General features: G+C 44.6%; 1 protein-coding gene across 2 annotated transcripts; it reads left to right on the forward strand.

Moving 5' to 3' along the window:
• Positions 1-17,173: 17,173 nt before the first annotated feature.
• Positions 17,174-25,648, forward strand: LOC101788676 (tumor necrosis factor receptor superfamily member 23-like). 2 transcript variants are annotated; one of them, XM_063227712.1, is made up of 8 exons: positions 17,174-17,369; positions 19,497-19,578; positions 20,091-20,219; positions 21,040-21,151; positions 22,523-22,596; positions 23,716-23,889; positions 24,412-24,475; positions 25,004-25,648. In XM_063227712.1, the coding sequence occupies exons 1-7, from the start codon at positions 17,274-17,276 to the stop codon at positions 24,456-24,458; spliced, it is 714 nt and encodes a 237-aa protein (XP_063083782.1). In that variant the 5' UTR covers positions 17,174-17,273; the 3' UTR covers positions 24,459-24,475; positions 25,004-25,648. The 2 variants fall into 2 exon arrangements, with proteins under 2 accessions (XP_063083782.1, XP_013006331.1); XM_013150877.3 differs by having other exon boundaries at positions 24,412-25,648.
• The last annotated feature ends 302 nt before the right edge of the window (positions 25,649-25,950 follow it).

Raw genomic sequence — 25,950 nt, forward strand, 5'->3', positions numbered from 1 at the left:
AGTAAAAATAAGTTAGAATTGAAAGTGATGGAGAAGTTTGTGGCCAAAAGACCACAAATAGACCACAAATAACTTCATGGAAATCTTAAAGAGAGGAATGAGGGGGAAAAAATGGAGACTTGGAGCACTGAGAAGAAAGGACAACAACTGACAGAGTAAAACAATCATCTTCCCTTCTAGAGATTTCTGAGTTACATCTTTATGATCAACACTGAGGCATCGAGGCTGAGGGGAATCTGCACTGAGAGCAAGCCTCCTTAGTGTGATTCGCGCCTGCTTAATCACAGCTGCTCCCAGTTAAGCACCCAGCCCAAGCCCCTTGGCCTTATGATTCCTTCCCATCTTCCACCTCAGTTCTAGTGTGCTCAACTGTGCCCAGGCCTTGCATCTCCCTTCTGCTCACAGAAGCTCTGTACTGCATTAAATGTCAGTAAATGCACCTCCGTGTGCTTCCCTGCTGTGCATGGATGTGCCTTATGTTCAGCAGGTTCTCAGGCCCTGCAGAAAAGGCCTCCAAGGGCGTGTCACCAAAGGCAGAGGGAAACGTTGCCTTGCTGACAAGTTACAGAGTGATACTGAAGTATTCACAAACCACATTACACAAAAATGCTGTTGGTAGATCCAAATACAATTCTTCATGAAATGCAACTCATTCTCAGGAAGAACCAAACACTTCCACCAACAGGCAGACAAGTGACACCACGGGACACTACTTCCAGATGGGCTTTTGTTACACGTGACAGTGTGGATGGGTGTCAAGGGTTGATGCCCATGGAAAATGTCACCTCAAAGGCTCACATGCTTTGTAAGTCTATATGTGTATCTTCTTACTTTGACTTGACAGTCCTCAGGAGTTGGGACAGAGCTGAGATTGCCTGAGTGGTGATGACAGTGTGACTGATGCATAACATTTCCAAGAGGTCTTGGTGTGGTAATGCAGTGCTGAGCTTTGGTTATGGTTATGGTTACATTAATTTACATGTGTGGTAACATGACACAGACCTAAATACCACAGCCTGGGGTGTCACCTTCCTTTGTCAAACTGTACTACTGTTATGTGAAAAAAACCACTGGGAGAGGCAGAAAAAGAAAAGGGCCTCTCTGTGGTCTCTGTGCAACTATTTGGAAATCTCTCAAGAGAAAGCGAGAAAGAGAGACACAGAGAGAACTAAGCAGAATATATATGTCATTCCTCTTTCCCATATTTTTAGCTATCATGTACAATCAAATACATGCATCATTAACACCAAATATACCACATTTCTACATGTATATACAGTAGTCAACTTACTACACAGTTCAAATCTGTCTCACAAGAAAGTGTACAATTTTAATAGGGCTTTGTAAACTACCAACAATAACTGTGCTAAAGTAATTTATAGGTCCAGAAATAAGCACTGCAATGCTGCCTCCACATTGAGCCCTTGTTCAGCAAGATGCTGTTCATCATCTTTGCAAAGCAGATGGTGCAGGCAGATGTCTCCCAGTGCTGTCCACATCAGCTCCCAGGCCCTGAGATGTGGGTTCAAATCAAATCAAATCAGCACTGGCCCTTGCTATCTCAGGTATCTGAAGAGAAGTCTGTATGTCTCCCACACATTTGGATACAAAAGCAAAGAAACAGAAGAACGGTGTATAATCAGTCAGGTAATGTTATCAGGTATGATCAAGATTTGTGCTCAAGTTCTGCGGCAGTTCTCCTGCATTTGTGTTTCCTGTGTTCCTCCTTCTTTCTTGGTTTGCTACAATCAATGTACTATGAAATCTTCCTAGAACTTTCAAGGCATTCTAAATGAAGTACTCCCAAAACAGAATTAAAAGGATTTATCATAATGTGACATCTAATTGTTCACTCTTCACTTCCCCAACCAAAAATGCCTATCTGAAGTGTAAATAAATAAATACCCTGAACTGAAGTCATGCAGCCGTGCCTATTTTATATCCCCTTTGCCACACGTGTTACAGACCCTCGCTAATCAACTACAGCCTTCTGGGAGCTGATGCTAAGGACCATTTGCACCATTCTTTAAACTTCATTTCATTTCCATAAACAATGCTTTCCTAACACAGAGTGCATTTGTTTCTGACCTGTAAAGTTTTACTTTAATGAGATGCCATCACCTAGAAAACTTCTCATCTGCCAAACACAGTTTCATGGAGCCTTGGTATATGTTGCTATTTTCTTTGTTCTTGCACTCAGTGAAATTTCAACAGCCCTAAATGAATGAGTCAATGTGTCCTTGTTCTAATTGCTTCTGGAGAAAGTTTCCTGTGTGTCTGTTGTGTTCTCTGGCATTCATTGCTGTATAGATAACTGCAAAACATATGTATGTTTCCAATAAGCATGATCTGATTCCATGCGTCTTATTGCTGCTGGCAAAATCATTTTAAAGGGAATAAAGCATGTCAACCCTCCTGAAGCGGAGATCTCTCAGATACTTGAACACTGTCTTTAGTCTTATTGGTGAATAACAAAGATAAAAATATTCAAAGATAAAAATACAGTCATTGGCCTTGATTAATAAGCCAAATGTGGTCTCTTGGAGGAGTTTTGGAGGTCAGAGGCGGGAAGAAATTCTGAAGAACACTCCCTTTTAGGCTGAACAACTACGAAAAGGGGAAGTCCACAGATTGCTTTCAGGGAGGAAGATGATGATAGACAGGCGGAGCATTCCTCTTCTCTAGCCCTCCCTTGCATCATCGTATTCTCTCTGTTAACAGTTTAGCTGCCACAAACTAACACAGCAGTTTAAAAGCTGGACGTATGCTGGTGCACATTGTAATTCCAATGTCTCTAGTTTGTTTTATTTTGCTCTTAATAAGATTTATTTTCCTCTAATAAAACAATTTAGAATTTCCAAATTTTATATTCTGCAGTCTTAGCAAACTTAACTTATTAACATTAGAAACACCGAAACACCAAAATATCACAAGACTTCAAAGAAAAAAAAACCCAAACAAACAAATACCTAATAAAACTACCCACAATGCACAGTAACCCAGAATAAAAAACACACCAAGCCTATCAGGAAATAAGACATTTTGCTAACCCCCAGGAACAACAGGATTATTGCTAAGCAATAACTGAAATCATCTTTGTTTTCTTAGAGGAGCAGAGGAACCTAGGATGAGGATGATGGTCACAGTGCCTTGCAGGGTCTAGATCACTCCTCACAGTGGGCAGAGACTTTAGACAGCATTTGGTAAAAGTGAGCAGTTACAGGTACACAGTGAAATGAGAGGTTGGCTACCTTTGCCTTTGTTTTTTTTTTTTTTTTATTATATCACTAGAGGCATAAGTACTATCAAGGAAAAGAGTATTCTTCTAGAAAGAGTCTATCATTGTCTACATCAACTGCCTTGCCCATAAGGTTCTCTTGGGAATATATCTTTTGGAAATCCTTGGAAATACATACATTTTCATATTTTCCAAGTCAGATGATAGCTATACTATTAGTGCCTCTTTGATCATTGTAAAGGAAGGTTCATGTTAATATTGATTGGAGAAATTTCATGCCCATAGCTTGTACTCTGAGTAACTACTTTGATGATTACAATATGCAATGTATTAACCATTGTTATTCTCCTAGTATTTTGTAGTGAAATTTTATCCCTTTTTGATTAAAAAAAAATGTAAGGGTGGGAATGAAGAAATATAGGTCAGTGAGAAAGCCCTGGCTTGAAACCCCAGCATCACAAAAGAAACAAGTAAACACACAATATAACTAAAACTGGTGTGTGTGAGCTCATGGGAAGTAGGGTGCAAAACCTGTGAGTAGTGGGCCTGGGAGAGGAGGACAGTCAGTGTCAGTACTAGAAAAGCTGCATGGCAGAAGCCCATGTCATAAGATTTCTGCTGGTCAAACCACCATGAACACCTATTTTGCCCATCAGCAGGACCAGCATCTTGGCAGTCAGGGTGACAGTGACATGGAAGGTGGGGACTCCTCAGGTGCTCTTGGTACCAAGATCCACGGTAAAAGTCAGTCTCATTCTATGTCACAGAACATACCTTCTCATCCCCTTCCAATGTTAGCCATTTGATGGAAAATGTAGGCACTGTTTCCCAGCCTGTACCCAGCCCAGCTGGGTAGGGACCCATGCTCAGCTGGTATAATGCTGCGGAGTAGGGGCAGTGGCCCAGGCAGAGGGTGAGTCAACTATCTGCAGTACTCAGTGATCACATCTTCATAGGTTTCTGTCTCACTCATCGATGGGTGGTTGTCACTGTGAACTCTCCAAGGAATAGAGTTTAGCTGAGGGGACAGGCCATGCATGCTCTGGGTTCCTGGTTGGGCTCAGGCCACATGGAGTTGCCTTGGGAAGCGGAGAATGAGATTAGGTCCTTAGAGGTCCTGTTGGAGACTTTCTGAGCTCAAATCCAGTCTAAGAAAACACACTGGGCTGATTCCCTGGACACCCACCTGCTCTTCTCTGGCAGATTAAATACCATGATACTATTAACTACTGATCCCAGGCTGTCCTTTTGCTCTGTTGACAGCAATTCTTCAGGAAGAGGCATTTCTGAGTTTACCTTATGCTCACAGAGGAGAAGGAAGGGCTTTGGGTGTTTCTGGCAGAAGAGGGCCCAGAGTGAAGGCTATCACAAGTCTGCCATTCCCACACAGTTTTCATCACCCAGCACATCTTACAGCTGATTTTCAGAAAAGAGCCTTATAGAGAATACCTGCCAGGAGAGAGCTGCTCTATTGTGATTTAGAAGCACTGCAAGATGTGAGCTCTTCTCCATTCTCCCCTCTCCTCCTGCGAGGAATCAGGATGCAGAGGCACAAACCAGAGGTTCCATTTCCAACATTCCTGGGACACACAGGACCCCCTAGTGTTTTATTTAGTGTTTCTCAGCTGAAAGCTTTGTAGATTATACCAGCAGCATCTCTGCCACCTACATTCAAGTAGCCTGAGAGGCCCTCAGCTAATTCTGAACTAAATGACCTTTTTTTAAAAAAAAAAAAAAACAAGAGAGAGAATATAGCCAAGCAAAATAAAACAAAGCCAATCAAAACAAAACAGTGCAAGTGACACAAAACTTCAAAATAGGAAATCAACAATGACTACAATAATGCTTCTTATTTAAGTCTTTAAAATAGTTACAGATAACTTCAGAGATAGTAAAAATCAAACAAAACAGAACAGAGGAGAAACAATAAAAACAAAACAATGAACACAAAAAGGACTTAAAATCAAGATAACAATAAATCCAAAATGGGTACTATAATATGTCTTCTTATCTTTGAAATAGCTGCCCATGCCACCATATATAGTAAAATCAAACAAAACAAAACAGAATAAAACCCAACTAAACAAAACAATGAAAATGATACAGAACTACAAAACAAGATAATAGGGAATTAACAATAGCTACCGCCTTTAGAAGGATATCACTCATAGATGCTATATTGCAGACTGTTATCCTCTGAATAGGTTATCAAATTACATGCTTTAGACATGCGAAGGCAGTGAAACACTAAACAGTACAAACATTAAATTGCATTTTACCTCTATAGCTATCATTGCAACATGTGTTGCTCCAGATCAGCTGGTTACTTATGTGGCAAGGAGGAGGATTATGTTCTTCTTTCCCAGCTTGTATGTTGAAAGGGCTGGTGTCTGGCTCTACTCCCAGCAGCCTGCCCATGGTGCCGATATGCAGGGAGGACTTGCTTCTTCGTGATTTCTTTTCCTCTTCCAACACAGTCAGCAGCTAGCACTGATTCATGGGAAAAGGCCTTCACTACACCCATTTCCATTATCCAGGATCATTTGGCTTCTCAAAAATCCTCCACAACACCCACCACTGACCTCAGCTCTTCTACAAATGCCCTGATTGCCAGACAGGAAAGGCTTCTTGAAATGGGAGCTTGGGAAAAATTAAAACTTCACTTAATTCTTCTATATACTGGGCACTCTCGTCCTGCTGGCCTCCCTTACCATGTTCTGCTGCTCATCCTTCTGTGTATTATTTCCTGCTGAGAAAAGCCTGTCTCCCTAGAGTCTTCCTTGCACCTCAGCCCAGCCAGGGCTGATTATTCTATTGTGATTGCACTATTGTTTCCTTTCTCATTCTGCCAGGTCTGGTGGTCTATTGGCTGATAAAATCAGGAACAGGAGGGTAGAAGTATTTAGAGTGAGCGAGGGTAATTTGACTGTTTGAATAACTGAGTCACAAATGTTGGCAGGCAAGTGATTAGGACTGCTCCATGAGAGGAAGGACAGGACCGAATACATTAGTCTGCTTGAACTTCCATTTTGTCATAAGCAGCCAGGCTGAGCCAGTGTGCTCTGTCTCTGGTTCAGGTCTTATTTAGGGGTCTTGGGTCACCAGTGGAACTACAAGTGATGAGTCCTCATTGCAGGGCTCTGCCCTGGTTTCCTAAAGATAGGCTATGTGGTTACCTGGGGAAGACATAGCAAACAGATCCCTGCTGAATGCTGGGGATATTTCAACTAGTGGGTTTGGGTTCTTGTTTTCTTTCCCATTGATATGGTTGTAACAACAAAAGAAAATGAAGCATTAAGAAATGAAGAATGTGGATAGATGTCTCACAGTGTCCTTAACTGTCAGATGAAGCAAGTGAGACACTGTACTTAGGAACCAAGAACCACGCAGTGGAATCAGTACACATTTGCTAGTGCCCACCCAAGGAGAATTGAAAAGACAGTGAGAAAGAAATGACATAGAATCTCAGCCTTGCTCCGAAACAAAGTACAGGTCCAGAAACCCGTGGAGGGGAATGGGCTAGAGGGTATAATGAAGTATCCCTTGTTACCAATGAGAGACACAGAAAGAGAAAGAGAGAAAGAGACAGAGACAGAGACATATAAGAGAAATAAAGCAAATCTCCATGAGCCAACCATGTGGAGAAGCTTTGTTGCCCAGGATTGCCTTTGATTTTCAAAGTAAAACTTGCCCTCAAATGAGTTTTAGGAATGTATTCTCTGCATCTGTAAGGTATGTTATTGGCATTGTGATCAGAAATGCATTAAATCTGTATAACCATTTTGAGAGTATGGCCATTTTCAAAATGTTGGGTCTTCCTAACCAAGAGCAAGGGATAACTTTCCATTGTCTAATGTCCTCTTCAATCTCCTTTTTAAGAGTAGCATAATTTTCAGCATAAAGGTCTTTTACATTCTTGGTTAGGCTGGTTCCTAAGTATTTCATTTTTTTTAGATGCTATTGTGAAAGACGATATTTTGATAATTTTTCTCTGTGAGTTTTTTGTTTGTCTACAGGAATGCTATTGATTTGTGTTGAGCTACACTGCTGAATTTGTTTATTAACTCCAGCAGTCTTTTAATGCAGTTTTTGGAGTCCTCTTTGCACAGTATAATGTCACCTGCAAATAGTGATAATTTACCTTCTTCCTTTCCTATCTTTATTTCTTTTATTTCTTTCTCTTGTCTGATTGCTCTGTCTCATGTTCCCAGAGCTATATTGAATAGGAATGGTGCGAGTGGACATCCTTGGCTTGTTACTGGTTTTAGAGTGAAAGCTTTCAGTTGTTGTCCGTTTGGTATAATATTGGCTGTTGGTTTGTCATAGATGGCTTTTATCAGATTGAGGTAGATACCACCTATTCTAAGCTTCTGTAGGCCTTTTATCATGGACAAATGATGGAGTGTATCAAAAGCTTTTTCTGTGTCTATTGAGATCATCATGTGATTTTTGTCTTTGACTCTATTGATGTGGTGCATTAAGTTTATCGATTTGAGTGGGTTAAACCATCCCTGCATCCCTCGAATAAAGCCCACTTGGTCATTATGTATAATTGTTTGATGATTATTTACATTCTATTTGCCAGTATTTGATGGAGAATTTTTGTACCAGTGTTCATTAGGAACACTGGCCTATAGGTCTCCTTTTTGCTTGGGTCTTTCTCTGGTTTTGGATCACAGTGATACTTGCCCTCAGGAATGAGTTAGGAAGAGTTTCTTCCCTTCCAATTTCATGAAAAGTGTAAGAAGTATAGGTTTAAATTGTCTCTAAATGTCTTATACAGTTCAGCTGTAAATCCATCAGGACCTGGGATTTTCTTTCTTGGTAATTTTTTACTCACATTTTCAATTCCAGCAGCTGATGTTGGGTTATTCACAATTGTTATACCTCCTTGATTTGGCTTTGGTAATTCATATATTTCTAGAAATCTGGCCATTTCCTCTGTGTTTTCCACCTTATGTGAGTAAAGATTCTCAAAGTAGGTATTCATGATCTTCTGAATTTCTGTGGGATCTGTAGTAATTTCTCTGTTTTCAGTCCTTATTACGTGAATTTGAGTTTTTCTTTTTCTTAATAAGGTTGGCTAGAGGTTTATCAACTCACTTTATTCTCTCAAAGAATCACCTCAGTGATTCATTAATCTTTTGTATTATTTTCTTGGTCTCAATTGAGTTAATTTCCACTCTGATCTTTATAGTTTTCTCTCTTGTATGAGCTTTGGGCTTGACTTGCTCTTCATTTTCTATAAAATTGAGGTGTAGCATTAGGTTATTTATTTGTGCTCACTGTGTTTTTCTGATGTGAGAATTCTTTGCTATATATTTTCCTCGTAGAACCACTTTCATTACATCCCAGAGATTTCAGTATCCATATTTTCATTGAATTGTAGGCATTGTTTAATTTCTTCTTTAATTTCACCTGTAACACATTGGATGTTCAAGGATGGGCCTAGATCACCCCTTTAGGCACTTGAAGCAATTGACCAGAATGCCTAAGATTTGGTAACCAAACACGAAAATCAAAAGTCTAAATAGTGATGAGTATGTAGAGAGAATCAAACTAAAAGTCGCATGAATTAAGAGTTCACAAAAGTCACTAAGAACTCAAGACAAAAGTCTTGAGTTCACTCAAGACAAAATACAAAAAGGATAGTAATTAATTATAGATAAGATTTTGTTCTTTCCAAACTCCTTTATAAGAGCTTCCCGCTAAATGACCTACAATACATTTTCTGTATTTATAGTTAGGAATTTTATAATTTTACACTAAAAAGTTACTGTAATTTGATTTGACTAAAAAGATATTGGAGTGCACTCTGATTTTGTAAGATGTTTGCCAGTCGGCCTGTGTATGTGTTTGCTTGTCCAGTCTGTTAAGATGTTGTTGGGTGTCTGACCTGGTGATCATTCACACATGTGGAGCTGAAAGCACAAGTGCCTGCACAGCAGTGTCCTAAAGGCGTGGAATGCCTGAAAAACACGCTGAGCGTGTGGGTGCTGGAGGAACACGTGTTCCAGCCTGGAGAGCACGGGCATAAGCAAGTTCAACAAAGCAGCATGATACAGCATGAGTCCCCAGGAACGCAGAAAGCTCTCTCAGACCCTGACAAGTTCTGTGCTTGTTTCTATGTCTGTTTCAGTCCAAATAGATCATCTATCCATGTTTGTACACTTGCCCATTCTGTGAACAGCTGTCCCATTTGATTTGAGCACAATAGTTGTTCTCTGTTCTTTTAAGTTTTAGACCAGTTCATCAAACTTTAATCTGGATTATAGATTTAAAAAGCAAGCTTCCACCTGCGTTCCCAACTAGTCAAAATGATGCCAAAATTGATTGTGTATATTGTGTATAATGTACATTGTTGTTTATTATGACTTGAGAACCTCTCATTGTTCGAAAATACTATGTTCACTGTTGTGATTAGGTTTACAAAAGTAATCAAAGCTTTATTAAGATAATTAAACGTAGATCCCTTGGGTGGGGGTGATTATTGGACAAGATGCCCAATGATGAATAAGAAAGCATCTGCCTGGTAATATTAACCTGGTCTTTTTCATTGATCAGAGGCACCAGTGATCTCCATAGCATTGGGAGACATCTCAATTAATGTTATAGAACTATATTATTGTAATATATTTTATAAAGTTATAAAACATTATGATAATGAACATATTATTGTAATATATTTGTCAAAAGAAATAATACAATGAGATTCAAGAATTAAAGATGCTATGATACAAGGTATTCTTATGGTGATGACAAATGATTTTAATACTAACCTCACTGTGTATTAATGTGTTCATGCTTCCAGATGTACAGGTCTTCCAAAATGTAAAACTGGGATTGTTTATGGAAACAGAGTTTTGTTTCAGATTCAGAACTTTGCCTTTAACAAAAAATTATGAGAGGTGCATCCCACTAAAGGTTAACAAATTAAGTAAAAGCTTTGATGTGTTAGAGATGACTGACTTAAAGTGGGTATCTTATGTCAAAATGGAAATTCAGGTGTGTTACAAAATGTCATCATGATTGTCATGCTATAATATTGTAGATGGTTGTGATTTTTACTTTTCTGTGTAAAATGTGCAACTGTTAACATTCCACAAGGACTCAAATATTAAAACACCCATGGATGTTAAAAATAATGATGACTTTTATGCTCTAAGGTCCTGATGTTCTGATAAGACCGTAATGTTATGCTTACTACCACTACTACACTGTACTGTTATCAATCTATTCTTATGGATGTTCAAAAACTGACGGTTGGAGACCAAAACTAAAAAGATAAACAGGCTAAATGGGATAACCAATATTTTGGCCCAGGTCATTGAGGTCAGTGAGGATGCAAGATATAAGAGAAGCTCTGCTGTAATATCCCATAACTCGGTGAGACTTTGGTCTGCTGATCAAGAAGATTATGAGACCACACACCAATGTGATCATTGGTATGTGACATGCCTAAGGAGAGTCACCAGGAGAGAGTATCTCAAGCTTTCATAGAAAGCCACTTGTTCAAGCAATGGCAGGACTCATTCAGATGACCCACACAGATGTAGTAAGAGTTTCCGAGCATGGTTCGAAGGCAATCCCTTGATGAGACTTCTCTGACATAGACAGATACCAGAAAACTGATTGTACTTAATAGATGTGTCCCTTAAAACTGGTCTTAGAAATCTTGTAGAAAACTACAAATATAAGAAATATAAACAGTGCTATAGTAAATATTAGCTGTTATAAAACACAAATCACTAACACTTTCTGACAATTGCCCACTACACTGATAGGTGGCTACTGTTAAGGATTATCATTCTGTACAGGTTTTCAGTTGCAGAATATAAGGCCTTAAAATGCTTGAACTTCACTTAAAATGAAAAGGGTTCAAGAAGGAAACGGCCTCTTCCAGAGTTCTCCAAATGCATCTCCTCCAGCTTCAACCAACTTCCCATCCTATGCTACAACAAAACAGAAAAGAGAGGTATGTAGGGAGCCTCTGAAGCTGGAAATTCATCACACATGCTGGGACAGTTGGAAAACAAAGAGCATCCAGATGAACCTCGTGAAGAAATTGCTCCAGTGCGGAAAACACCAAGTACCATGACAATGCAAGCAATGGTTTGCTAGGAAAAGGGGTGCCACACAACACTGTGTTGCTAAATGTATAAATAAAAGTCCCTTGACTGAGGAGCCAATTCTTTTCCTCCCATCCAGAGAGGAAGGGCTCGACCTGATCCCAGTTTTTGTCTTTTCTTTATTTTCTCATTCCCTTATGGTCCTTCACCCCAGAAAACTCAAGAGCTCACACGTCATGGTACACATGTGCATATCCACCATGCATATCTGCACATTGTACACACCATAGCTGAAGAACAGAGGAGATAGGACTGGCCTGACCTAACACCTGCTGAACTCGGCACATGTGTGGGGTACATGAGGTGCATGTAGCCAGGATGCGGGCACATCCCTGCTGTGCTGCTACTAAAGCTCTTACAGGAGAGCACTGGAGCAGGAGCAATGCTGGGGCCATAACCAGATACTGCAATGCTCTTCTATGAAACCGGACCCTGGCAGTTAAGAACCTGGGACAGTAGGTGGAGACGGATGAAGACGCACTTGCAAGGACTTGAGCACATCCTACAGACCCAAAACCTTCTGCCAGTGCATTCTGAGGAGGGTGGTACAGTATCTCAGTTCTTGAGGACACATTTTAGCTAAAGACTGTGGAGGGTGTCATCCTTGAAGGTTCCAAGGATGTTGGAGACTCTGGAGCAGATATGTGTATGTGCCTAAAGAATGAGGCCACCAGTAACACGGCCTGCAGATTGGTGCTCTGCTGGAGAAGGCATCCTTGGGCCAATGTCACCACTCTCACTTCCTCATACAAGGGAACATGTCTCCAAACCCTGCCAGGAAAACCAGGGCATTGCACAGTATGCATCTTTTGGGTCTGGAAGCTTCATGGCTTCCAGACTCAAGCCATCCTGCTGGGTCTGCTCCAAGTGCAGAAAGGAGGATAAGTGTGTGGCCATGGGCAGGCAACAGTGATGGTGCCACTGTTCTGTTCTTCTTTTGTTCGTTTTCTCTTTGGGTTTTTTTTTTTCATGGCTTGGAATTGAACATAGGATCCTAAAACTGTTGAGCAAGTGCTCTACCATTGAACTACATCCCAGAGCTCCACTGACTTTACCATATGCCCCATGGATCTCACCCAAGAAAGGTGGCTCTGTCTATCAGACACGCAGCTGCAATGGTCCCCCTCACACGGTTTTATTCTTGAAGTTGTCATCAGGCTTGTCTTTATCATGATCACACATGTAGATAGCTAAATCATCAACTACAAACTATTAGGATGTTTAATGCATTAAACAAAAGTACAGTATACAAGATTCATATGTAAAAATTCAGCTAATGTACTATATGACTACAATGAAATATTTTCATAAAAATATAATATTTGAAAAGATAAATATTTGCATTCGCCAAAGTCCATATGAGATACTGGAATGAATCTAGCAGAAGATGTGTAACATTAGCAAACAACATTCACATGAGTCTACAGTAATTGCAGAGAAATTGGAAAGATATTGCCAGTTATTCTCCATGGAGTGATCCTTAAAACCAGTGCACTCCTAATAAGATTCCCAAAAGGAAGTTTCTTGAATGAGAAGCTAACAGATGCTACAAGGACCTGAGGTCTACAGCCCAGCCAGCACAAGGCTACCCTGATGTCACAGTTCTGTGTGAGGGGACAATGAGGATGGCCTGAGTCCATGCAGGGCTGGGAAGGGGAACATGTGGGACAGCAGTGGGCCCAGAAAGATGTGGCCCAGACCCACATGGTTTGCTGCATATGGCTTCAAATACAATCCCAAACATGGAAAGCTGATTATCCATAAGGAAAACTATCAGCTCAGCATGGAGCTCTATCTGTCCTCAGACATGAAATTCAGTACACTAAGGTCCACACAGGAGAAGCAAGGCTGCAAATAAATAAATAAATAAATAAAGACCAGAACTTTAAGGCACCAAACAATATTCATGTAACTTAGAAAAAAAAAACACAGTGCCATTGATAAGACTGATAAACTCTATTACTTTGGAATGACACGTCCATTGGTAGACATACAAACTTGAAATCTTAAGCCAAGAAATGGGAGAATCTATTTATGTTACCTATGACACACAAAGCCTGTGTTCAGAACACGGCAAAGATGTTTGCACATCAATAAGGAAAAGCATTGCAGGGCTGGGGCTGGAGCGCAGAGGTACAGGGCTTTTCCAGCATGGGTAGGGCCCTACATTCCTCATCCAGAACAGCTGTCTACTAGTGGATTTCTGTTCACTTAGGGGTAAGATCAAAACAGTGGTATTTCTTAAGCTTCAGCCTACTTTTGTTTGTTTGTTTGTTATTTTATTTTCTGAGACAGGGTCTTGCTGTTCAGTTCATTCTGGTCCTGAACCTTCTATGTAGCCTAGCTGGCCTTGAACTCTCCATGATCCTCTTGCCTCAGCCTCTCCAGTTCTGTGGTAATAGATGTGTCTCACCACACCCTGTAGCATAGCAGCTTTCCTGCATTTGGGAATATTCTAGGTGCCGCTTGCTATTACAAGGTTCCTTGTTTTTCCACAGAGAGCAAGAAAACAAGGGGAGATGGATTTGTGAACAACAATATAGGAAGCCAAGTAGCCTAATTGACAAATTTGGAATTTAATTCACTGAGCTCACAACCACTTGTATACAGAGCCCCTACCCCTGGTTCTGGACCCAAACAAGTGGCCCCAAACTGGAAAGAAACAGAGTTTTAAAAAAAGAGAACCACAAAAGACATCCTGCTGGAAACTATTTGGCTCGAATCTTTCATTAATTTTCAGTTGACACCTGTATCCTGCTTCTTTCGTTGAGCAGGTTAATTTTTCTCCTGTAGCTACAGTGCATTCTGCTTTCTCATGGGACTTTATACCCTGAGTAATTTGCTATTTTTCTGAGTCAAATACAGGGCACTAGTTAAATGCATCAGTTAAGCCAAGCCACAACAAAGTGAGGGTGCATTTCATAGGTTGTTGATAAGTGAGAGTGGGGGAAACACACATCTTCTCTCTCAGTGGGCAATCATCATGGATTAAGGCTGTAGACCTTGGCTCTTATCTCCATCAGGGACCCTGTCTGCTTCATTAAGAGAACACATAGGTGGAGGGGTGGCATAAGTACACATTATACTTTCACAGAGTGACAGGTAAAGGACCTAGTGTGCCTCCATGCTCTGTCTCTTGTTGGGGCATTTTTAGTTATTTGTCTAGTTTATTTTTGAAGAGACAGAAATGAAGGCATCCTGATTTAATAATGCTCTTGAGTTTTTAGGTCCATAAACTTGGGTGGGAAAATGACCATCAGGGAAGACCTCATAGCACACTCTGCTGGGAAACTGGCCCTGAGCTAAGGCTCCAGAGCAGGCACCTGCCCTTTGTTCCTTTGTCCCTGATCACCTGAGCACCCCTCAGGGTGATGGACGAAGACAAGCAGAACACACAGCATGCTCTAGGCGCTCTGAGACACAGGAAAGGGCAGGGTCACCATGGAGCACTGAGTGATCAAGCATTGACAGCGTGTGGCTAAGATGTGGAGAACGGGCACTCGGGGCATAGCAAAAACTGCCTTACTGTCAAAGCTGTGCCCCCACCGATGCCAGGGATGGGGAGCACTTTTTTTTTTTTGACAGTTTCTGAACTGATTTCCCAGGAAACAGAAGAACCTATAGTGATGCTTTTATGTGAAGAGAAGAGCCTCACTGCAGGTGTTGAAAACATTTTTGGTGCTGAGGACCAAACTCCAGGGTCTCATGGCAGGCAAATGCTCTACCCCTGAGGTAAATGCCCAAACTCCAAAGGTTTTTTCTTTATTTGGTTGAGGTTTTTTGGTTTTGTTTTGGTGTTTTATTGTTGCTGATGTTTTGTTTTCTTCTTTGGTGTCTTGTGTGGTTTTAGAAGTGCATCTTTCTAGGTATTTCAGTGATCTTGAACTGTGAAGCCCAGACTTGCATGGAACACTTAGCAAGCCTCCTTCTGCAGTCTCAATCCCGGACCCCAGCCTGGATGCTGCCTCTGACACCAAGACCCCTGACACCAAGACCCCAGCCCCCAGGACCCCAAGATCGGGCCCCACTGTCCACTGCCCTGCTGTCTGGACTTCTAGCCTCCCTGGCACCCGGGTCCCCTGTCCCCCAAACCCGGCTTGCCTAGTCATGCACACAGGCCCAAAATCTAGCTCCCTGGGTCAAGGAACCCAGCCCTGCGAACCTGGCACCTGCCCCGATTCTGCCTCCCCCACACCTCCTGGCCCCTTGTACCAGGACCCTTGTACCCAACCCCTGAAACCTCCCACCCACAGTGCACCCAGCTCTGACTTCTGGCCCCAGAAACCTGGCCCTGGGCTCCTCACATCACCCCCTCCTGTCCTCCTGCCCTTCCCCTTGAATCCTCATCCCCTGAACCATTCCTGGCCTGAGGCCCCCAAACCCCTAGCCTACTGAAACCAACTCTGTGCCCCAACCCTGGGACTCGGTGCCCTGGGGCCCCAGGCCCAGCCTTAGCACCTCACTTCTGGCTCTGGCACCCTACTACAAGGGCTTCTTGGCACCCCAGTACACCACAGCAGCGCCTTGGAGCACACATGGCAGGGCCCTGGCCCATGGGACCTTGGCTTTCTACCACCCTGGCCCTGGTCTCAGCCCTGGTCACCCAGCCCATGAACCGGCCCCCTGGCCTCCAACACCTACACCCAGCCCCCGGCCCCACCACCCTGTCCCCGGCCCCTGGCCTCCAACACCTACACCCATGCCCTAGTCCCCAAGTCCCCAACTCAACCCCAGCTCCCAGAGCCCCCAACCTTCTGGCCTGTGGGCCCCTGAATCAGGCCAGGGCTCTGACCCAATCCCCCAAGCTCCCTGGTCCCAGTACACCAGACCCCAGCCCCAGTCCCTGGCCCCTCAGTGCCCCAAACCCTGGATCCAGGAGCCCCAGTCCATGGCCATGGGACCTGGTACCTCCCCAAATCTGGCCCCAGCCCCTGACCCTGCACCCCAGCCTCAGGTACCTGGGTCCTCTAGGCCCCAAACCCAAATGCCAGTCTCCCAAAGTAGCTGCAGGACCACTACCACTTCCCCATCCCCCCTCCATCCTCCACCCTCCCAAAACCTTCCCCACCACCTAAATTCCAGGACCCTGTCCTGGAACCAAGGCCCTCTCCCTGGACCAACAGAAACTGCCTGGCCCTGACATTGGCCCCCTGGCTCTGAACCCAGTCACAGCACAGGCCCAAGCCTCTGCTCTCCCCACACCCGCCCACACCCAACACCCCTGGTGCAAAAGTCCAGGGCCCTGGCCTCCACCCTTGGTCTCCCTGGACCCAGTTCTGGCTCAGGCCCCATACCAGAGACCACCTGGCCACCTCGCTCCTATTACAGGCCCCTGGTCCCTGGGCACAAGCTCTCAGCTTCAGCACTCCAACACTGGCAATGGGACTCAGAAGCTGGACCCTAGACCGGACCAGGGTTCCATTCCCCCCACCCCAGGCCGCTGGCTTCCCTAGCCTCGGCCCTGGCCACCCCCCAATCTGGTCCCACAACTCGGGCCCTAGGTAATGACCCCAGGTCTTGGCAACCTGGCCTTGCGACTCAGGTCCAGGCCTTCGGGACCCCGCACCAGGACCCCTGGCCTCTTCCTCCCTCTCTCTCCCTACTCCTTTCCCTTACTTCCTGCTCCAACAAGTAACACTAGTCCCCTTCCCCCCACCTACCCACCGAGGCGTCAGGGCAGCCTCCTAGGCAGGCTAGGGCAGGAAGCAGAGCCCTGCGGTGTAGCTCAAGGCGGGCCTAGGGCGGGGATAGGGGCGGGGATAAGGGCGGACCTAGTTAAAAAGACTGGTAGTGCCCTCCCAGACGGACTTTGCATCCTGTCTTCACCAAGTACTGGTCTTCACCAAGTACTGGTCGGCTCCCAGAGCTGCGGCCCACTGTACGGTGAGGACCTACACCCAGCATCTATGGTCGGACCCTCTGCTGAGCACTGCCCGGTTCCGAAGGGCTGGACCTTGCTGCGCGCTTTGTGCCTGTTTGTCCTGTTGGAGCAGGTACTCACGGTGAGCACGGCTGGGGTTCCGGTGGGGAACCCGACAGGAGCCTCCGAGAGGGAAAAGGCAGCGACCTGGCTGAGCGCTCGGCGCCTCCCAGACCGGGTTTGCATCCGCGATCCGGGCCACAGCGGACGCCCGGGGCTCCCTCCCCGCAGCCGGCAGCACCCCCCCCCCCCGAGCCCAGCCCGGAGCGCGCGGAGGAGGAGCTGTGGCCGGAGCCCACTCTGCTGTGCAGGGTCCCTTGAACAACCGCGACAGCGCCCGGGCCTCTGGGGATGGCTTGCACGGGGCGCCTGAGTGTAAGCCTCGGTGGGACGGAACCGGCGGACACTTCCCGCGGCCGGGTCGGGACCACATGGGAATTCCCCGGGAACAAATGGGGAGCGGGGCGAGAGGGCGCTGGCCTGTTTAGTTTTCAGTCCTGCTTTTCATGAGCAAATGCTTGAACAGGACTTGCCAAAAAAAAAAAAAAAAAAAAAAAGCGACAAAATGTATTTGAATGGGACTCTGCACCGGAAACCGCTAGGCGTAAACCTGAATCCCAGAAAACCGCGAACACAGGAGGGAACACAGCGGGCACTGTCGTGGAGACAGGAGAGCCAGCTCTTGGGGTGTCCAGTCTCTGTATCTCCCATACCTCCCTGGAACCCGGAGAAGTTTTACTATGCCATCCTGAGACTTATTTGGCGCGTATCTTGATATCCTGGAATGAAGAAGTCTGCCTTATTCCCCAGCCAGCTGTGCCAGACCCTGCACCACCTTGCCCTACCAAGGGATGCCCTTAGCTAACAGTAGCCTAGTTTGGGGAGAGAACATTGATATTTTCTCTCATTGTATCAAAGGTTGACCATGCCTGTTTTTATGTTTGCTGTCCTGAGAATCTCAGAGTGTGCACTGATTTGATGGAAGCATCCTGCAGGTCTCTTAGGCTCGGTGCCCTTTTTCTCTTTAGCCATGTTTCTCTGTACTCCACAGAATTGTCGATTGTTTATTCCTATTTTCAGGCTCGCTGGGTTTTTCTTCTGTCCTTTGAAACCTGCCTAGTAAATTGCTCATTTCACATATTGTACTGTTCATCTCCAGGATGTCTGTCTTTCTTTTCATATTTCTTCTTGGGTTTGATATTTTCATTTTACTGATACATCATGTCCCTGCAGACTTTATATGTCTCACTTTGGCTTTCTGATCACAAGTATTGGAGCCTCTCTAGTAAGCCTGTGGTCTGCTGTCTTTTTGTTGAATGAGTTGTATCTTCCGGTTCCTTTCTATGCCGATGATGTTGTTGTTACTCTTATTGTTCTTGGTGTTGTTGTTTAAAGCTGGACATCTGAATCTTGTACTACTTAAACTGGAGTCAATGCTTCATTCTTTCGGTTTTTGTTTTGTTTATATTTTTCTTTTTGTCTTTTGGCCAGGTATCTTTGTTTCAGGGATCAGCCTGCAACATCAATTTATGTGCTTCTTGGATGGTTTCTGGGCCATCACTACCCCTGAGGATGCATGATAATTTCCAGAATCTTCTGTTTATGCACATGCATTTCAAGGTTATAACCCTTGAGTACCTGGCCCCAGATGGAGAAAGGAAAAATAACAGGGAAAGGAGCACAGGCCTTGATTCTTTATAATCCTCATTATCAGCTGCAGCTGGTGACAGCTATCACAGCTACTCCTCTGCTGTATTTCTGCTCCTCCATGGTGAGAAGCAGCCATTGCTGATCACTAAATAGAGCATTAAATTGGGATGATAGTTTGAAACTTTAACAAATCGGCCACCTCAACTCTCATCTTTTCCTAGGGCACATATACATGACTGGCTGCCAGGAGGGAAGATAGGTACCTATTAACGTGTAAAGTGCCAACCTAGACTAGAATTCACTGCGATTTATTAACTCAGCCTTCTTGGGAAGCAGCAAGCAGTAAGGCTCCTCGCATGCTCAGCTCAGAGAGCTCCTGCTCATAATGATTATTGTTAGGAGAGGAGAGGAGAGCACTGCCTACTGCTTCCTTGTTCACCACTGCTTCATAATATTGCTTCTAGACGAATCATTACCAATAGGGGTAGGCTGCTAGTTAGACATTTCTTGTGATTTCATCCGGAAGATAATCACCATAACTGAGTCAATTTACAAACAGACCCTACAGTACTCTGGCCTGGAGTCCTGTAACAGTGATGAATACATGAATGCTGGCCGCTGCTGCAAGATGTGCCCTGCAGGTGAGTCCTGGCATGTGGGTTTGGGTGGCCACTGGAGCAGAGCAGAGGCTGCACTAGATAGGGTGTGTGAGGAGCAGGGACTGCGCTCACCTGCTGGCTACTCTTTAGGACCCTAGACAGGTGTCTCTTGTCCTATGTGAGGAGGACCCCTTGTATGTACCTCAGCCTCTGTGTATCTCTCTGTATTGAGAGGGCCTGGTGTGTCCAGCAATTCCAGCTGGGTTAGGGTCACCCCCCATGGTGAGCACTGAATCCCAAAGAGGGTGCAGGTAGGTTCATGGAGGAGAACTGGAGGGACAGCTTCACAGGGATGCCCCCAGAGGAGCTGGCCACTTAATCATGTCTAGATGCCTGTTACTTCCAGATATCAGTTTGAACTTAAACTCTAAAGCATCAGCATTGCTGTTGACTCATTAGAGGCCTGAACCCCCAGGGATTGGGTAGAGCATAGCACAGCCCAGTATCCAGGTGGGCCCCTGTGAGGACTCACCTCTGCCCAACCGCTTCTACAGGTCAGTATGTAGAGAAGCCCTGCATGAGACCCCACACCCAGGGAGTGTGTGTAAAGTGTGAGCCGGGGACATACACAGCATATGCCAACGGCCTGGAGTCTTGCCTCCTCTGCTCCACCTGCCGGGCTGGTGAGTTCCAGGGATTTGGCCATGGCACCTGCACCCCTACACCCTGCAGTGCTCTTACTGACAATGGGCTCTAAAGCAGGACTTGAAGCTGAGCTTCTGATATTTAGATGTTCTGCGTTTATCTTTGAAAACATAGAGAAAATAGAGAATAGCCATTCATCCAGCATTCGGAGGAAGCAGTTGCAAACTGATGGTGTAACAAAGCAGTGCGCGACTTTTCATTGGCCTAAAAACTGTTCCTTACGTATTGTCAGAGTGAGAACAATGTGAATACAGCCTTAATCCCAAAGGATTAAGGACATCAGACCCAAAGGAAAGCATTTCCTTGAGATTTTTGTTATTTCTTCTCACCGCAAATAGCCAGTTCAATCTAGAAGCTCAAAATACATGGTGAAACAAGAAGAAGCTCCATTCCTAGGCAATGAGCAGTTCTGGATTAGGAAAGTTGTCAAACATGTAGGAAAGCTGAAAGAATAGAAGCAGGTGGCTACCACAGAAATTTTTTTGAACTGAGGTTTCACTGTACAGTTCAGAATGATTTTAAACTGACTTTGTATGTAGCCTAAGCTGGCCTTGAACTCCCTGCAATCCTCCTGCTTCAGCCTCCCAAGTGCTGGGATTCCAGGTGTGCCCCACCACGCTTGGCTTCCCATAGATCTTCAGCTTGAGATTAAACAAGACCTCAGTGCACCTGCTTTGATAGATTAAGCTGTGTACAGGGGACACACTGTGTTCCCGTTTCTAGTAATTACACTGTCATGGGCATGGGTGAGGTCAGGGCTTCCACCTTGAGCTGACCCCAGTGTCCCTTGGACTGCAGACCAAGAAGTGGTGCGAAAATGCTCCCCAACCAATGACCAGAAATGCGAGTGCAAACAGGGCTACTTCTCTGAGGACACTGGGTGTTTGGAACACTGCACGCCATGTGATAAGTATGTGGACATGGGTTGGAGGGGGCATGACAGGGTGTTCTACTTTACCAGCTGACAATCAGCAGGTCTGTGGGGACCTCCAGCAGTCAGTTCAGTCTGCAGTAGCCCAGAGAGATGGCTCCCACGCGGCCAGAAGCTTCTCTGATCTTTTCTCCCCAGAAGGCAGCCAAACGAATCACAGCCCAGGCAATTGCTATTTGCACACCTTCTTTTTACCTGAGTTCTTTATGCTGTGATTTTCTGATTGGCCTTTGGCTCTCTGATGTGTTCCTTGGCCCTTTCATGCCTCCACTTTCTCCACATCTCCATGACTCTCCTGCTCTCTGTCATGGCCACTCATTCCTCACGGTCCCTTCGGGTTTCCTTTATACTAATCAGCTTCCAGCTGTCAGGTGCAGACTTGCTGTCCTCTCCTAGCTCATCATCTTCTTGGTTTTCTTCCTCTTCTGCACATAACGCCCTGTGAAAGGATGCTGGACTTGGCTTTGCAGCACTGTCTAATGGAAGGCCTCATTCTCCACTCACCATTCTCTGATGGGCTGCAGTGTGGCCCCCGTAACAACGGAGTCTTCACATCAGGGTCCTCGGGCCACCAGGGTGCTGAGGAGCTGCCTGATGCCTCTCTCTGTCCCATGAGTGCTGTTCTGTACGCTATGGAGTAGCACACAGGAACAGGAGTCACCTGGCAACATCCAAGGCTGGCTTCTGTCAAAAGGAAGCAAAGCAACAGCCTGAGCAAGGACTTAGGGTCCCTAAGGGGTGTTTGTCTTAGCAATTTCTCCAGTGTTTCTTACCGTGAGTTCATGGTGTAAGAAGAAGCCTCATTCATTGCTGGGAGAGTTGGCACACCCAGAAGATGAGCAAGGCATAGCAAAGAAGGAAGAAGAGCCAAGGAAGAAGGTCAGGCATGATTTGTAGATAAATGGATGACGTTCACCACACTGTGAAATGCAGAGTTTAAAGCTGTGAAGGAAGTCAGCAAGTAACAGATCCCCTTCATCCAGGCCGAGCTAGTACTAATGTTTACCAGCATGAGCAACAGGCCTGCAGGTTGCAGTGACTAGGAGGGAACCCTGAGACCCTGACGCTCTGATAAAATAAAAGGACAGGTTCATTTTTGCTTCTGTGCATGGGCCACCAGTGGGGCGGCCATATTCATAGAAGAGGAAAGTTGGTCAGCTTTAGGGCATTAGCGCCCAAATGCCTTGTGAAGATTGTGATCAGGCTGGGAATAGTAGGAATGGAGGGGAAGGTTCCTGTCTCTTACTAAGAGGGGTGGGCAGGCACCAAAAGAGGCAGAGCCTCCTTCTGCTGGTGATGACAGGGATAAGCTCCAGGTGGATGGAACTGAGTGAGGGAGTCTCTCTCTAGGTGTCCTGATGAGACTGCAGTCCTGCGGGAATGCAATGCCACATCAAACACAGTCTGCAGAGCAGCCCATTCAGGTAAGAGGGTTACTATATTATTTTTAACCTGGCTGTTTTATACTGAGGTAAAGTTTACTGAGATGAAATTAACCATATTGTTTTTCTGCTCTTCCTCGTTGTTCACATTGGTAACATGGGGTTATCAGGTTTCATATTTATAGATTTGTATATATGTTTAACATGGTGTGATCATTTCCCCCTTATCCCACCCTCCTAAAATCAATCCTTTAAAAGTTAATGTGTTAAGCTTACTTGACATCACCTTCCTCTTCTAATTCCAAAACATGCCCATCTCCCCAAAATGGAGTCCCCACCCCTCCTCAGCTGTGACGCCACAGCCCATGAGCCTCTACTCCTCAGCTTTCTATCTCAATAGGTCGGGCTGTGCCAGGCGTTGTGTGTCAGTGGCCTCAGAACCTTTGTGACCCTTTAGGGTTGGCTGCATTCACTGAACATCACAGTTTTGAGGTTCACCCAAGTTACAGAGTTAGTTACTGCTTCATTCCTTATGGCTGAATAAGCAATCGCACTGCGTTTATGTTTTTATATTTGTTACCTGTGTTTTAAACTGTTCTCCATGGGACATAGACCTTTGAGTCCAAGTCATTTAACGCGTTCAGGACTGTCTTTTCAACAAATGATTCTGGAAAACCAGACACTCACTTGGACCCTCATTACATACCATGAACAAAAGTTCATTCGAGATAAACTAAAAGCCTAAGACCTTAAAGCATGTCCTAAACCTGTAAATTCTTAGAACTAGGGGACACTTTCATGCCATTGGACTTGGCACTGATTTCTGATACTACAACAAAAGCATTGACCAAGAAGGAAAAATAGACAAAGAAGACTGAAAATGTCTAAAAAGCTTCTAAATACAGAGGTCACAGGCCTAGCATGGACGGCTGACAAACCATTTCATCCAATAGTCGGGCCAGGAGGCTGTGTGAAGCTGCCACCTGCCCTCAGGGGTGGGAGCCAGGCAGCCTCCCCACATCCCCACCTGTGCGCAGCTTGCTCCCCTTGAGGCTGCTGGATTTACAAGGCCACAGAACAGGGATGCTGGTTTGCTCTTATAATGGGACTAGGAGAGAAATTTGATTTCCTGCTCTTATCAAGACATTTTCTGTTTCTCAGTTTTAGAAAAGAGAAACCGGTTGTATACGTTCCTGTGCATCATACCTCTCCTGGGAAGTATAGCCTTCTTCTGTTTCCTTATGAAACGGAGACCCTGGGTGCATACTAGTCTGTCTAACAGCAGAACTAATAGTAACAGCTCCTTGAGAAAAGCAGCAAGTGTCCAGGTTGGAGGTAGGTTGTGTGGGGTCAGATTCAAAGTGGGATTGTCCTTTTCCTCCTTAGTACACTGTGGTCACAGGAGAGAGTTCTCCTCCCTTAGGACAATGTCTGAAGGAAACTGAGGCCACCAGAGACCACAGCTCTATAGCACCTAAGGTTTGCTTGATGGCAGATAGGTCTCTGACATCTGCATGAAGGAGTTTCCTCTCCACCAGGTCCAGTCTCAGACAGACTGGCCTCTCTGGGCAGCACTTGTTCAGCCAGATTCAGTGGGGATGTTAAATGGGTTCAGGCCACAGATGGCCACTGGAAGCTGTTATTACAAAGGGCCACAGGCCACTTGGAAACTTCCAGAAAGTGTGTGGAAGCAGATGACTAGGAAAAGAGGCATGGTCAGGCTCTCCCCTCAGCTTCCTCGAGGCTTGATATGACGTGATTGCCAACCTGGGGCGAGATCAGTTGACCTGAGTCCTAAGACCTCAGGGTGGAATGTGTAGTGGACACTAATTATGAGCTTTCTGTCTGTTTTTTCAGAAAACTGCAGTGATTTGCAGGACATGATGAATGCAGACCTGGCATGAGGATGGCTCATTCAAATGTAAGACAGATGGAGATGACACCTCTCGACCAGGGTCAGCTCTTAGATCACCTGTGGGGGAGGTAAGGGGTAGCAGTAGCTGCTCAAGGAGCTGCCTGTGTTTTCGGTGCCTGAGAATTAGGTAGCTAAATATTCTAATGGCCAGATGGGAACCAAAGCTCTTACACAGGTAGGATCTTCTAATTTTCAAAGATTTGATTTATGATGGAAACACTGAGACATGAGAAAGGCAAAAATATGCAAGGGATACTTTGGGATTTGTTATGCTTGTATCTAGATGAACCTCACCCTTTGCAACCTCAAAATTGCAAATGGCTTTTGCTTTGAGAAGAGAGCCCAGAGCTCCCTGCTGCAGAATGGTGGCAGTCTAGGGACATTATCCTCAGGATGGGTTTCATAGTGCTCAGCAGTCCAGAAAACAGAGAAGGAAAGCTGGCTACTGCTCCAGCTGGTGGCAGACCTTGCAGACGTCACTAGTTTAGGTGCATTCAAAATGCAAGAGTTGTGTGATCAGGACGGTCTGCCCAGATTTCAGAACGTCTGGGAGACCAGGTAGTGTGCCCCTGAGACAGCAGTGTGCGAAACTGTGAATGTAAAGCATAAAATGCACTGGAGACCCCTGAAGACTGCAGAGGCCAGGAATTTGGATCATCTGAGTGGGGAAAACTGCCAGGAATGAGCCAAGCCTGCCCATGCTGGAAGCCAGGAGAACTGCAACCACCTACAGTGCCATATGGTAGAGCCACTCAAGCCCTTGGGAGTTGACATCTCTTCTCACGGATTACACTGGATGCTGGACTGGGAACTATGGAATTTAATGTGTGCCATGCTGGGTTTAGTTCTTGCTTTCCCATTCCTTTCTATTCCCCTATTTTTACCTTCTGGATTAACAGTGTTTATCTTGTGCCATTGTATGTTGGGAGTGTGTGGCCCACTGGGCATCATGTCTACTTTGCCATAAAGGTGCATTACTGAGTGTATATAATAACTATTTTTATTCTTTAGAGTATTTCTATTGAACAATTATTAATTTTAATTTATTATTGTTTAATTTATAATTTATAATTGTTTAATATTAAACAATGAGTATGTAACAGAAAACAATAACAAAATGTAAAGTGATCTTTTAATATTTATTGTTTATAAAAAGACATTAAAATTTTGAATATCACATTTTTGGTGTCCAAAGTCTAAAAAATACCAGCAGAAATAAATTCCTGTGTGAACTACAAAGGAAATACCCATAGAACACTATAGCAAGACTAATTGTCTTCATACATGACAACAACATGTTCCATACACACCCATCGCTTACATTGCCAGCACCTGTGTTTTGTTTTCCTGGCCTTTTTGTATAACATATGCGACATCTTGCTGGTCTAGCTGTTCTGACAGGAAGTTCTTACTATATTATACATTGTGTAGTTAAGAGGAACATAAAATAGCAAGAAATAAAGTAGTAAATGCTTAACACG

Source organism: Cavia porcellus, unplaced genomic scaffold (assembly GCF_034190915.1).
Source record: "Cavia porcellus strain 051 isolate PalLab524CR breed Dunkin Hartley unplaced genomic scaffold, mCavPor4.1 scaffold_17, whole genome shotgun sequence".
Lineage (NCBI taxonomy): Eukaryota > Metazoa > Chordata > Mammalia > Rodentia > Caviidae > Cavia > Cavia porcellus.